This window comes from Balaenoptera ricei, chromosome 9 (genome assembly GCF_028023285.1).
Source record: "Balaenoptera ricei isolate mBalRic1 chromosome 9, mBalRic1.hap2, whole genome shotgun sequence".
Taxonomy (NCBI): Eukaryota; Metazoa; Chordata; class Mammalia; order Artiodactyla; family Balaenopteridae; genus Balaenoptera; species Balaenoptera ricei.
Window position 1 is genome coordinate 32,932,379 of NC_082647.1, and position 14,292 is coordinate 32,946,670.

The 14,292-nt window shown below is 35.2% G+C and overlaps 1 protein-coding gene across 1 annotated transcript in view; it reads right to left on the reverse strand.

Annotated features, from left to right (window-relative positions):
- CFTR (CF transmembrane conductance regulator) overlaps positions 1 to 14,292 on the reverse strand; it is a 200,316-nt gene that overhangs the window by 82,793 nt on the left and 103,231 nt on the right. Inside the window, exons 13-15 of the mRNA XM_059932516.1 lie at positions 5,157 to 5,251; positions 2,574 to 2,660; positions 339 to 1,065 (exon numbers count right to left, since the gene is read on the reverse strand). Of these exons, the coding sequence (XP_059788499.1) occupies positions 339 to 1,065; positions 2,574 to 2,660; positions 5,157 to 5,251 (909 nt within the window). The remainder of the gene's footprint in view (positions 1 to 338; positions 1,066 to 2,573; positions 2,661 to 5,156; positions 5,252 to 14,292) is intronic.

The window sequence follows — 14,292 nt, forward strand, 5'->3', positions numbered from 1 at the left end:
TAGGAGGGTAATGAAACAGATTTATAATAATTCATAATTTTTCTCATTAATAATAATGATTATCACTGCTTTGTAAAGGACTCAATATTAGTCCTTGCTTTGACTTACATCTTACGGTAAGAGACATCACAAAAGGAAATAGTTGATTCTTTCACATTTCGAAGTTGCTTACATAATTTACATACTTTGGACTTTGGGAATCTTAAAAATAAACCTCATCCTACACTCAAATTTGAGTAAGTTTTGCTACATAGTATGTATTACATCCCACTCTTTGTGGCCAAAAGAAAAAAAAGAAAGGAAAAAACGGAAACACCACACTGATTACTTATACACACCCTTAAATCTTCTTCATTAATTTCTTCACTTATTTCCAAGTCAGTATCTTGAGATAACCGTCTTGAATATATATCCATTTCAGTTAAGCTCGCCTGAGGGGCCAATGACATTTTTCGTGTGGATGTTGCTGTCTTTCGGTGAATGCTTTGACCTTGGTTCACTGAGGAGCCGGTCATAAGGTTCAGGACTGACTGCCTCCTTCGTCCCTGAAATGTGGGACCAGCACTGACCATGTTGCTCTGAGGCAGGATCGCCGCTCTCGGTTCAGAACCGGGAACTAAGGATAGTCTTCTCTCTAAAGGCTCAACAGAATCTTCTTCGATGCCATTCATTTGTAATGGAGCCTTCTGTACAATTGAAAATTTCCTCATAGAGCTGATTGAATTGAGAATGGAGTTCTTCCTTTTTTCACCACACTCTCCAGTCTGTTTAAAAGATTGCTTTTTTGTTTCATTCCAGGACACAGAAGTATCTCCTTCTAGTGAGAAACGCTGTAAAGTCTCAGTTATGATTGAATTTCTTCGTTCTGCAGTAAACTGGTCAAAAGTGTCATATCCCATGAGCTTTGAGCTGAAGTCGGGCCGTTGATTTTGTAACTCAGAAAATGTCCCATAAAAATAGCTGCTACCTTCATGTAAAATTAGTATTTTGTCAGCTTTCTTTAAATGTTCCATTTTAGAGGTGACCAAAATCCTAGTTTTGTTAGCCATCAATTTACAGATACAGCTTTAAGAATATAAAAATATATAAATATTAATTTTATAAACAATTTATTACAATAGTATATATATTGCATTTTAACATTTTATTAACCTATTCTTGTATAAAACCTCTATCATACAATGTTATTATACTTAAAATAATTTTAAAAGTAAATATGCAATAGTAACTAATTTGCACTTCTTGAATTATTATGGCATGAAATACTGTATTATTGAATTATTATAGTACGCTACATTATAAAGCTGAGTGTTAACAGACCTAGAATGAAATTAAATATCTGATATTAAATAAACATTTGACTTTGAACCAACTGGTTACCCTCTGGGTCATGGCTGATTCATCTAGAAAATGAGGGAATCGTTAGATGACCTTTAAGATTCCTCAGGGTTTATATTTCTACGTGTCTTCTAAAATGTCAGAGCTTTCTTGTTCTTTAAATTTTCCACTCATTTCCTTTTATATTTTAAGTTGACCACAAATTTTGTCCTCAAGAGCTTATATTAAGACTAATTTGATTTGTTAAAAACACAACAACAATAACAAACATGAGAACTGGATAATAAATTTGACCCTCCTCCAACAAAACTTCCCTCTAAGTCTAGAAGTAAATCCTTTCTAGAACCACCTAAGGGAGACCAATTTCTTTTTGGCATTAAAACATTTTATATTATATATTGATAGAAAGAGGTATCATTCTAGTCTATACTCTAACATACTAACATAACTAGCAAAGCTTATATTGGTAAGAAGGTACTTATAGTTACAGGACTATAAAAATAGTATCATAGGCATTAAATTTCGCTAAATTCTAGGAAAGGTGCTTCTAGAAATAATATGGCCATTTTATACACACACAATCTACATCCTTATTGATTAAAATGAATCATGATAATTCTCTGAATAAACTACTTTATAGTCTATGAAATCATTTTGAAACCTTAAAATCAAGTTATATAACTAACTGTTCCTGTTAGGAACTTCACATACGTTGAGCCCTAATGGGAGCTCCAATGAAATGTATACCCCGAGCTTTGTGTGACTGAGGAGAAGGTTCTGAAGGAGGTATTGAGGTAGATGAATAGTCTGAGCATTCACCTATATTAAAACATTAAAACATTCAGTTTCTCTGGCTCCTTAAGAAGTTTACTACCTAAGGAGGAGATAAAATAAAATACTAACACGAAAAAAGTGAATGAAAAATTTAAGTATAATAATCAATTAAAATAATATAAGCTATGTCACAAGACAATAATACTATAAAAACTACATAAATAGTGACTGTTAAAGTAATAATGGGAAAAATTGGTTCAGCATAAGGTGGACAGAAAAGTGGACGTGATCTTTAATCTTGACTGTGGAGGGAAGATCAGATTTGAATAAGTGGCTACATTACATTTTGTCATTCTAAGTCACAATGGTGGACATATTTCTCAAGGAATAATATGCAGCCTATGGTGGTATAGTTGTTCTTTCTTGTCTTTTAGCGTGAATAAGTTATTCAAAGAACATACCTTTCAAATATTTCTTTCTCTGTTAACACATCTAGGTATCCAAAAGGAGAGTCTAATAGGTACAAATCAGCATCTCTGTATACTGCTCTAAAAAGAAAATGGAAATGAAATTATATTCCTTCAATATTTCCCATGTCTTCTGGTATAGATGATTTTAAGTGAAGAACAAAAAGATAAGTCATATGTGATTTTTATGGCTTTTCGCAATACTCCAAAAACTGCTGAAGTGGTTTTGCTAAATATAAGTGACATACACTTGAAGTTACAAAAGTTACAAACTGAATCACACCATACATACAATTTTAAATATTACCTTAAAAAAGAAAAAGAAAACCTTTTAACAATAGTATCTATTTACAGCCAAGCACTATGCCACACGCTGGGAATACAATGGTAAAAATTACACAAGCTCTGCCCTCAAAGGTCCTGCATTTTGGTGGGAAACAAAGAAGAACAGACTTTTTCAAACCTGTAAAATGTCAGAGACAGCACCTAAATTGCAGCATTTATGTGAAATTATTTTTTTAATATTTTTCCAGTGTTGACTGTTACCGACAAATTGATAGCAGTGTTGTTACAGCTGTATGATTGATATTGCTCTTTGGTCCTTACAGTCTTAGTTTCTGGACCATACTCTTAAAAATTCCACACAAGTGAAGGATGAAAAATTTGCAATGAAAATGTATACCCATATTGTTTTATATTATAAAATTTTAGAAAATTTTACTATTTTCTAAGTTAAAAAATAAAATTTTATGAGCAAGTAAAATCTTCATTAAGTTGATCTTAGGACAGTAATAAGATGAAGATATGGTCCCATATGAACGGAAGTGAGGCAATTTCTTCATAACATTTAAACTTTTTTCAGCTGTGGTTGTTAGTACCCTATACCTGTGCCAGTCACATAGCATTCAGTGTTTACGTATAGTTCTGTAAAAAAGGAAACTGTGTTTAGTCAGCAGGTAACTAAGAGAAGTAATAACAATAATAATAATTAAAAAACAGAAATGACAAAAAGTCAAAGTAAAATCTAGAAGAACCTTTGCAGTGTAAATTATTTTTGAAGATAACACGTAAGAACTAGATAAAAGTCCCCCATCGAAATGTACCCTCGAGGGCTTCCTTCTCTTACTCAGCTCTTCTCTCTCTCCTACGCATCTATGACCACAGTTTCTCAAGAGATCAGAAATAACATATTCATCATCCCCAAATGGACAATATATGACACATTCAGATCAGAATAGCAATAAACAATTATTTTCTTTAATGCCTCAAACTGTGTGCATTTTATAATAAAACTGAATCTTCAACTGGTAAATACAAACTCAATTCTATACTGAATGCCTGAAGCCATAGAGCATATCTTACCTAAATTTGAAATGAGATGTTTAAGACAAGTCTTACTTTGGCTCACAGATTAATCAACTTTCAGTTATTTAGAAACTATTATTTTATCTGTGAATTATCCATATCTATTGATTTATTACTTGACATTGTAATCCCAAGATCAAGGCGTGGTTTAATGTAGAGTCAAGACGACCTGGTTCAAACTGTAACCCTAGAATTTCCCAGTATGGATTTTGGCAAGTTAAGATCTAACCTTCTCATTTATCTCATTATCTCTTCTATAAACTGGGGAGAACAATCCTTTTTTGGCAGAGTGATATGGGGATTAAGTAAAATTACACATGTACTCATGCACACCCAACCCAGAATAGTACTAGGCAACTGTAGGTGCTCAGTGAGTTAGTTTCCTGCCCCAGCTTTTGAAAGCACAAGAAAGTAAGGGAAAGAAGCCAGAATATCAATAGGTCAAGGTGATTTCTTGCTAACAACTTCGGCAACACAGTAAGAAGAATTTAGTTCAAATAAAACTGGAGTAACATTTGCCATACCACATCACCAATAATTTTTTAAACTGACAGTTACAATTTAACCACAAAGGTTTCTTCTTGACACAAATTAACTATACATATATATACACTTCCCTTTGACACTTCAAAATGCTTAGACCAAGAATGTCTCCACCAAGGGACCACCATAGCCCCCACTATATTAGATGTGCTTGTCCTATTTATTTTTCTTTAAAGATTACAGACTTTTAGCTAAGTGACATCATTTGCCCTGCTATTTCTGTCATGAGATTAATTAGTAATGTTGAAAATTTTGAAAATTTATGTTTATCTAAACCAAGAAGCATAAACAGAAGCCTAGAGCAGGTGTGTACATTTTGGGATGGGGCAAGCAAGGAACTGTATGAAGGACTAAATAAAAATTTACATCTTCTCTTTCACTCTGCTAGGCAGAGTGCCAGGGTTTTCCATTTGTAGTAAATCATGTCATGAGGCAAACACACACACCAACATAAGGGTATGCATTTTTAAAAAGCCATCAGCTTTATCAGACATGAATACTATATCATTAACTATAGTTCTTAAAGGTTATTCTTAACCTGTTACCTATAAGATCCCGGGCATTTTTCAATTCCGGAAACAGAATATAAAGAAATAGAGAATCAACTATAATTTTTACATGCATGATATTTACAACAAATGCTCGCTGGACCAATAATCAGATATTCACCTTGCTAAAGAAATTCTTGCTTGCTGACCTCCACTCAATGTGATTCCACCATCTCCAAGAACTATGTTGTCTTTCTCTGCAAATTTGGAGATGTCCTGTTATCAAAAATAGACAGAGAGGAATTGTCAGTATGTTGGATCTGAATTTGAAAGGTACATTTTCCTTCAAATGCAATCGTATATCAGACTTCTGCTTTAACCACAGCAGAAATTGTAAACACCGCATCTCAGTTATTTTAAATGCATTTCAATTGCTCAAAACATTGTTGAAATTTTATAAAGAAAACTTTCTTTAATTTTTCAAATGTTATTTATGATAATTAAATAAGAATTGGAAAATATCAGAAAGTAAAGCATATGCATATTTATGATACGTAAAGAGGTGTGTATATCATCCATTGACCATTTTACAAACCCAAGTGCTATTAATGTGCTAAAGTGCACTTCCTTTCAATTTAAATTCACTCCTTTAAAAGGAAATCCCCAAAGATGAATAAACCTCCTAATAAGAGAAACTAAAAGAATACCATTTACAGCTCCCTGCAGTATCTAAGCATATTCAGTGACCAGGGGTACAAAGCACCTCTTTTCCACACTTCTCTCACCTACCCACCCAAACAACACAGCCTTCTCCCTCATCCATCCTCCCACCTCATTCTTATGTCTTCTCCCCATCCGCTCTGTCTCTCCTGTCACCTCCCTGCCACACGTGTCCTGTCATCCCTTCTCCAGTTAATGAACTCTGTGGCAACAACCATGCTAGACATTGTAGAAGATTAGAATTTATAAGAAATAATCTTCAAATTGCAGTCATTGTAAGTCTAACTTGGAAAATAAGCCATAATCCTGGAGAAAGCTAAAAAACATCCCAAAGAATTAATTAACCATTTTAAGAGAATAAAACAATATGCAATTAATTGGCAAATTAATTGTTCAGAATATAGAAGTATTGTAAAGTAGATAGAAAATGCTGTAAGGCTTTCTGGAATAGGTGAGGTTTGCCCTGAGACTTGAGAATGTGACGAGTTAGATGGATAGGATTCTCTCTTTAATTCAAAACAAGTTCTTTGCCTTTTCTTTTCTCATCCCCATACATCTTCTCTTTTCTTTTGTTGCCACCTTCTTCTCTCTCCCTCTATTAAAAATACTCTTCCACTCTATTCCTCCTTTTTCTTTCACAATCTAGAAGCAGCACATCAGCTCTCCTTGACCTGACATGAACATTACCTGTATTTAAATTGTCAAAATGGGTACTTATATTGTCCATTTGTTTCTGTTATCCACCATATGAAAGTCAAATAGAACTTCATACACAAAACTGTAAACTCACAAAGCTGGTAAATTAGTACATGATCATTCATATTAAGAGTTAGTTGGCAGCTCCTGTAGGCTTAGAACCATGCCAGCCACTGCCCCCAAGGAATGGCTGCTGTCAATACTCCTGAGCTAAGGGGACCAAAAAGGATCAAAAATGTGACTTAAAAAATGCTGACATGTTGGAGGAGATACAGCAGGACCCAGTGGAGCTAGCTACTCAGGCACTGGAGAAATGCAACACAGAGAGGTCATTGAGACCCATATAGCACTGTGATGCGGAGGACCTTCTGTAGTTATGAGACACGTGAAACAAAGTGCTTCATTTCTTTCCACTGGACTGAATTTTTTTGTTCAACTCATGAACCAGGCCACATAACCAGGATTCCATCCAAATAACAAGGACTACAGCTAAATTCCACACCCAAGGTCTTAAATCTCAGTCTTGCTAAGGGAGCATGTCCAGGAGCACCTCAGCCTTTAAGCCTTTAGTGAGCAGTTCTATGCAGCACAACCTCTGTACTCAATTTAGAGCAATTAGTAAAATGGCTTACATGTGTATTTCTTCTCTGCTGCACCATATTTTCCTTCCCCATATCCCATTCCCTTTTAAAAAATTTAAATCTTTTAGAGGAAAAGAAAGAATAATTTATCTTATATGAATAGACTGAGTGCAGGCTTTTGTAAAGGAGGCACATTTTCTAACAGAATCTCTTTTTTTTTTTGGCTGCATTAGGTCTTCGTTGCTGTGCGCGGGCTCTCTCTAGTTGCAGCGAGCGGGGGATACTGCTTGTTGGGGTGCACGGGCTTCTCATTGCAGTGGCTTCTCTTGTTGCGGAGCACGGGCTCTAGGTGTCTAGGTGTGCGGGCTTCAGTAGTTGTGGTTCGTGGGCTCAGTAGTAGTGGCTTGTGGGATCTAGAGCACAGGCTCAGTAGTTGTGGCACACGGGCTTAGTTGCTCCTAGGTATGTGGGATCTTCCCGGACCAGGGCTTGAACCCGTGTCCCCGGCACTGGCAGGCGGATTCTTAACCACTGTGCCACCAGGGAAACCCTCTGACACGATCTTAAAAAACCAGAGGTTGCTGGAATTATTAGAGTTTTTTTTTTAAATTTGAATTCAATACAGTATCAGTTAAATCAGTTAAAATTTCTATTTTTTTTAAATTTAGAAATATCAGTGGTTATTTTGATGGTATGCTTATAACACTGTTACACTTAGGGGATTATAGATTTGGAGGGTGTAGAATCCTAGCCCAGTGCAAGAGTTTAACAAAGATTTGTGGAATGAAGGAAGAAAAAAGGAGAGAATGGATGAAGGAAAGGTAAACAAACATTAAGTGACAAAGAAACAGGTGCATATAAGAAAATAAGAAAGGTGTACAGCATAGAAAAGAAAGAAAATGGGAAAAGGAATAATTGTCAGAAGAAGTAGACATCTGTAGGAAAAAGCAGGAAGATACTGGCAGCATAAAGAGACAAGAAAAGTGAAGGGAAAGATTGGAAATGATAGAAGACAAGGAACTATAATTGACACTTTAGCAAATATCCCTAGTGAATGTAAATGTCCAAAGAATACAAATGCAATTTATTTCAATAATTTTCTTTTCTTAAGACAGAATAAATAAGAGGCTGTTTCAGCCAAATTTCTCTCACAGGAGCCTGTAATATTCACCCTTTAAACAAGCCAAGGAAATAGGAGGGAGAAGGAAAAAAAAAACATTCTCTTCCTTCTTTCCTGTATGAGTAGGCTGAAACATAATATTAGAGAAAGAAATTGGAAGATCCTCAAGTGAGCTTAGGCTTTACATGTTCAGATCGAATGGAAAACCATCAATTTCCTCCAAAAACGACCGGAAATAGCCATTCCTTTGAGTATCACTCCTCAAATCCTGACCTGGAACTGGTCCAGGGAAAGGAGAAAAATACATTAAGAAAATGAGGGATTCAAGGAAGGAATTGCTTAGATGGTTTCTTGGTACCAAGTTAATCTATTTCAATTATAACCACAAGCTACTCTGCTTCATTTTTATTTTCAGAACGCTATTAATTTTGAGCTCCTATGATAATGTACTCTGCCCCGTGCCTGGTCTGTTCAGCACGTTTAGTCAGAAGCCACGCCTGCATCCCTGGGGTGCCCCAGGCCTGCCTGGCATGATGCCTAATAAGTGACTGGTCATCTTCTTTGGCCTGCCTTAGACAGAATGGGATTTCTCAGTGCGAAATTTCCCCTCATACTTGGGAGAATTTCCAGGTTGGGTGCACCCTGGAAAAATGCCATGACGAACTGAATCTAAGCATCTCTGCTCCCAAGTCACTGGTGAGCTGGAATCTGAATTATGTTTGCGGTGCCCATTTAGAGAGCTGTTGGGATGTCATGTAAACTATGCTAATGGTGATGGTTCAATAAGTAACAAAGCTGGAATACTGAACTGCATAGCGTGGGGCCCAGGATTTGAACCCTGCTCTGCAGGCTTATTGTGAAATCTCAGTTGCTTAACAGCTTTGTAACTTAATTCTCCTAACCATAAGCTAGGTGTAATTATAGTCTGTCTTTTATAAAGGGTGCTCAGTATAAGAATTAAGAATATGTCATATACAAAGCAATTCGATAAATATAAATCAATGAAATGAAATGTGCCAATCCAAGTAGAATATTTTTAATTCTAAAATAAAGTTTAAAACAAAATAGAGAACATGAATGGCAACATTGACCAGAGAGCACAATGACTTATTTTCTAGCTCTGTTTCCGCTAATAACTGGATAAGTAGCTTTGGGCAAGTCTATTCTGGCCTTCAGTTCTCCCTCTGTAAATGGGGGTAATAGTACCTTCCTTTAACAGTTGCAAAAATTTGAAGTAACTTCATATAAAGAGCTTGGTCCATAATGCGCACTCAAACTTTGGTGATTTGCAATTTTAGAATGATATATTTACCAACAATCTGTGTACATCATTCATTTCCATTTGGCCTTAAGTATAATGCTTACCTGATGTAATACTCTGCCCCATTCTCCTATTAAAGGAAAGGCAGATTCTTATTAAGGCCTGAAAATATAGCCTTTATTAGCATATGATTGTAAGAAACGTACAAGGGATAATGTATCGGAAAAGAATCAGACTTAGAATTGGAAGCCGTGCATTCAAGTCCCAAGTTCGCGTGCCTTTTACCAGATGTACTTCTGTTGAGGTTGCTATGTATGTAGTCACATGTTTTGAAACTAAGAGTCAAGGTTCTTAAGGGTGACACCATATTCCCAGACAAGATCTAGATACCTTCCAAATGCTACCTCTCTAGAGATGGTTAGTTAATTTTATTTAACATTTTAGCCATGGTAAATTGTGCTATGATATTTTTATTCATCTTATTATCTTCTCATTATAAAAGAAGCAAGGAGGGTAGGGAATGCCAGTTCTCTACCTTCTTTTTTCTGAGAAACTTTTTCATGTTTTTGGGATGATTCTGTAGTATTTGATTTGAAATTTCCACCAGAATATGTTTCAGCAGTACAAACAAATAAGAAGACTATTTTTAAATCCCCACATTCTGCTAATTGACTGCGGTACTACTGAATGAAGAACACCTAGTTAGACAAATAAATATTTTAGCAATCAACACCACAGTAACCTTCTTGATGAGTCAACATCAGAATTCTATAATAAGAAAGCAGCTTGATGCAAGCTCCTTTCAGGAAGCTCTGTGCTTGAATTCACTGGTCCACATTTATTTGCAGTCTGGACTAGACTGGACTGGAAGTGTAAGATTTTGTATTTCAAAATACATAGCTCCGGGCTTCCCTGGTGGCGCAGTGGTTAAGAATCTGCCTGCCAGTGCAGGGTACACGGGTTCGAGCCCTGGTCCGGGAAGATCGCACATGCCATGGAACAACTAAGTCCGTGCGCCACAACTACTGAGCCTGCGCTCTAGAGCCGGTGCTCTGCAACAAGGGAAGCCACCGCAATGAGAAGCCAGTGCACCGCAGCAAAGAGTAGCCCCCGCTCGCCTCAACTAGAGAGAAGCCCGGGTGCAGCAACAGAGACCCAGTGCAGCCAAAAATAAAAAATAAATTAATTAAAAAAAAAAACAAAAAACATAGCTCTGTCAGATGCTCTGTGATCTTCCCTGGCATTTGCTACCAAAAAAAAAAAAAAAAAGTCTACTGATAACACCATTGTACATAAATCATTGAGCTTTTGTGATTTTATTTCTGTGAGATATATTCTCATGAATGAGACAGCATGGTCACAGGTATGTGTCTTCTTTCTTTTTAAAAGATACTGCTGCCAGAATCCTTTACAAAACAACTTTTAAAAGTAACAGTTCCAGGGCTTCCCTGGTGGTGCAGTGGTTGAGAATCCATCTGCCAATGCAGGGGACACAGGTTCAGGCCCTGGTCCAGGAAGATCCCACATGCCTCGGAGCAACTAAGCCTGTCCACCACAACTACTGAGCTGGCACTCTATAGACTGAGAGCCACAACTATTAGAGCCCACGCGCCTAGAGCTCGTGCTCCGCAATGAGAAGCCACCGCAGTGAGAAGCCCGCGCACCGCAACAAAGAGTAGTCCCCACTTACCGCAACTAGAGAAAGCCCACGCGCAGCAACGAAAACCCAACGCAGCCAAAAATAAATAAATAAATTTATTTTTTTAAAAAAGTAACAGTTCCATCAGCAAGATTTGATGGAACTGTTACTTTTCTTCACATCACCAACAATAGGTATCATCACATTTTAATTTTTGCTAACTTGTCATTTTAATTTGCATTTTCCTTAATAATGGTGAAATTTTAAATATTTATTGGTAACGTGGGGTTTGTCTTCTGTGAAATGCCTGTTTTTACCCGATTTTTGTCCTTTTCTTATCAATTCATTTTTCATTTTAAGGTATAGATATTAACAACTTTTTCTTTAATATTTTTAAAACATTTTCCCTGTTTCTATTTTTACTATGTATGTACCATCTGTCATATGCAAAATTTAAATTTTTCATGTAGTTAATATATCTACCTGCAATTAGTATACTGGTTAAAAAATACTACTGCGCTTTCAGGTTATACAGATAGTATCCTAAATTTTCTTTTAAAATGTTTATTACTCTTTTTAAATTAAAGAATTTATTCAAGGTATGATTTATGTTTATACATGGTGTGAGATAAGAACGTAGTCTTATTTTCTTTTAGTTGGATAGTAGACATAATTTATTAAATGATGTTTCCACTCAATTTATATATCATCTATCATAGTCTCATATTTCCAAAGATCTATTTCTGGGCTCTCTGTTTGGTTCCTCTGATCCATTCTCTATTCCTACACTAATATTCTGCTGAGTTTTTGGTGTTTAGGTTTTTTAATGGCTTTAAGTATGACTTAATACCTGACAAAGCACGATTCTTCTTCATAAATTTTTGTCTCTTTTTGCTTACTTAGTCTTCTATATAATAACAATATTAACAACAACAATAATATAAATAATACTAATAATAGCTAATGGATATTGAGTGCTTACTATGCACCAGGCACTATTTTAAGCATTTTACAAGTATTAACTTCTTTAATACTCATCACAACACTATCCCCATTATAAATATGAGAAAATTGAAAGTTAGAAAAGGTTAATATCATTCCAAAGATAACACAGCCAATAAACAATAGAGCAAGAATTCAAACCAAGGCAGTTTGTCTACAATGTGTGTACTCTTAACTACTTTTTATATTTCCTCCCACATGAAATTTAAGTTCGGTTTAATAAAATTCCAAAAGCAATCTCATTCAGATGTATTGTGCTTTTATTAAATGTATACATAAGTTTGGATGTGATTCACACCTTAGGATACTAAATCTTATTAAAAATCATATCTTTCCATTAATTCAGTTGTTTTAGATCTTTCGATAAGACTTTGCAACCTTCTTCATATATATCCTGTAAATTTCCTGTTAGATTTATCCTTAAGCATTTTATGGTTTTCTACTATTGTGAATTGAATAGCTTTTTATTTCCACTTCTAGATTGCTATTGCCAGTGTAAAGAAAAGCTGATTATTTTTGTATGCTCATCTACTATTCAGCCATCTTATCATAGTCCCTTATTAATTCTGGCAGGGTTTTGCTCTCCGTTTGCTTTTGCTAGAATCACTTAGGGTTTTCTTAGGTGAACAATTTTTTCACCAACATGTAATATTATTCTTATTTTAAGACAAATGGCATTAACCTTTCACCATTTAAAATAATGTTAGGACTTCCCTGGTGATGCAGTGGTTAAGAATCTGCCTGCCAATGCAGGGGACACGGGTTCAAGCCCTGGTCCGGGAAGACCCCACATGCCACAGAGCAACTAAGCCCGTGCGCCACAACTACTAAGCCTGTACTCTAGCGCCTGTGAGCCACAACTACTGAAGCCCATGTGCCTAGAGCCCGTGCTCCACAACAAGAGAAGCCACCGCAATGAGAAGCCCGCGCACCACAACGAAGAGTAGCCCCCGCTCACGGCAACTAGAGAAAGCCCACGTGCAGCAATGAAGACCCAACGCAGCCATAAATAAATAAATAAATAAATTTTAAATAAATAAATAAAATTAAAATAATGCTTACTTTGGATTGTTTGGTTTAAAAAAGGTACGAAGCTCTTTAATGAAGTTTTCTTCTACTATTCTTACTTTGAATTTTTATTAGAAATAACTGCTGAATTTTATGTAAGACCCTTTTAGCATGTACTGACCCTATTATATGGTCTTCTTCCTTGTCAATGTAACAAATTATATTGTATTTATAGATTGTTTATATTGAAGCACCCTTGTATTCCTATTCATGAATCTTGCCTGATATTTTATTTTTTATACCATACTGAATTCTATTTAGTAGTATTTTATTTAAATATCTATATTCATAAGTATGATTTATTACAGTTTTCTTTTTTATATAATTTTTCATATTTTGGTACAAAGACTATTCTGGCTTTAGAAAATGAAGAGTTTTTCATTTTTTTCTATGATTTGGTATAGTTTAAATAATATTGGAAGTTATATTATTAAAGGTAAAATAGAATCCAGCTATGCAATTATCTAGTGATAGTACCTTTTAATTTTTATTAATCGACATTGAACCATCTTTACAATGGTAATCTGTCTATTCAAGTTTCCTTATGCTTCTTTCTTCAATTTTGATCAGTTGTATTTTGCTAGTAAATCATCCAGTTCCTCTAGGTTTTTAACTTTTTCAACAGATTTGCATTAATTTTTAATAATAATTTTAATCTTGTCCATATTTTTGCTTAAGCTTCTTTGTCATTCCTAATATTTTAAGTCTTTTCCTTACTAAAGATAAGGATAGATTCAACTATTTTACTGGTCTTTTCAAAGAACTGGCTTTGAAGAATTATTATATCTTTCGTTTATCTGTTTGTTTCCTACTTCATTAAATTTTTATCCTTCCTTACTCCCTCTTTTAACTTTTTATTATTTGGTTGCTTTTTAAAAATTCTCAAGAAAAATATGAATTTTGTGTATTTTTAGGCTTGCTTCTTAACAATAAAGGCATTTAAAGCTATAAATTTCCCTCTGAGTACAGCCATGTTCTGTAGATTTTTATATGAAGTGTTCACTCTTTCAATGTATTCTAGATTTTAAACAATTAACACTCAGTCAGGAGATTTTACCTCTCAAAGTATGTGTTTTTCAACTTAACTAACTTAATCATATGTAAACAAATGTTATCTTTTACCAAGCATAGGCAACATGTTTAGTCAGACATTTTCATTAGAAACTCCAGGGCTTCCCTGGTGGTGCAGTGGTTGAGAGTCTGCCTGCTAGTGCAGGGGACACGGGTTTG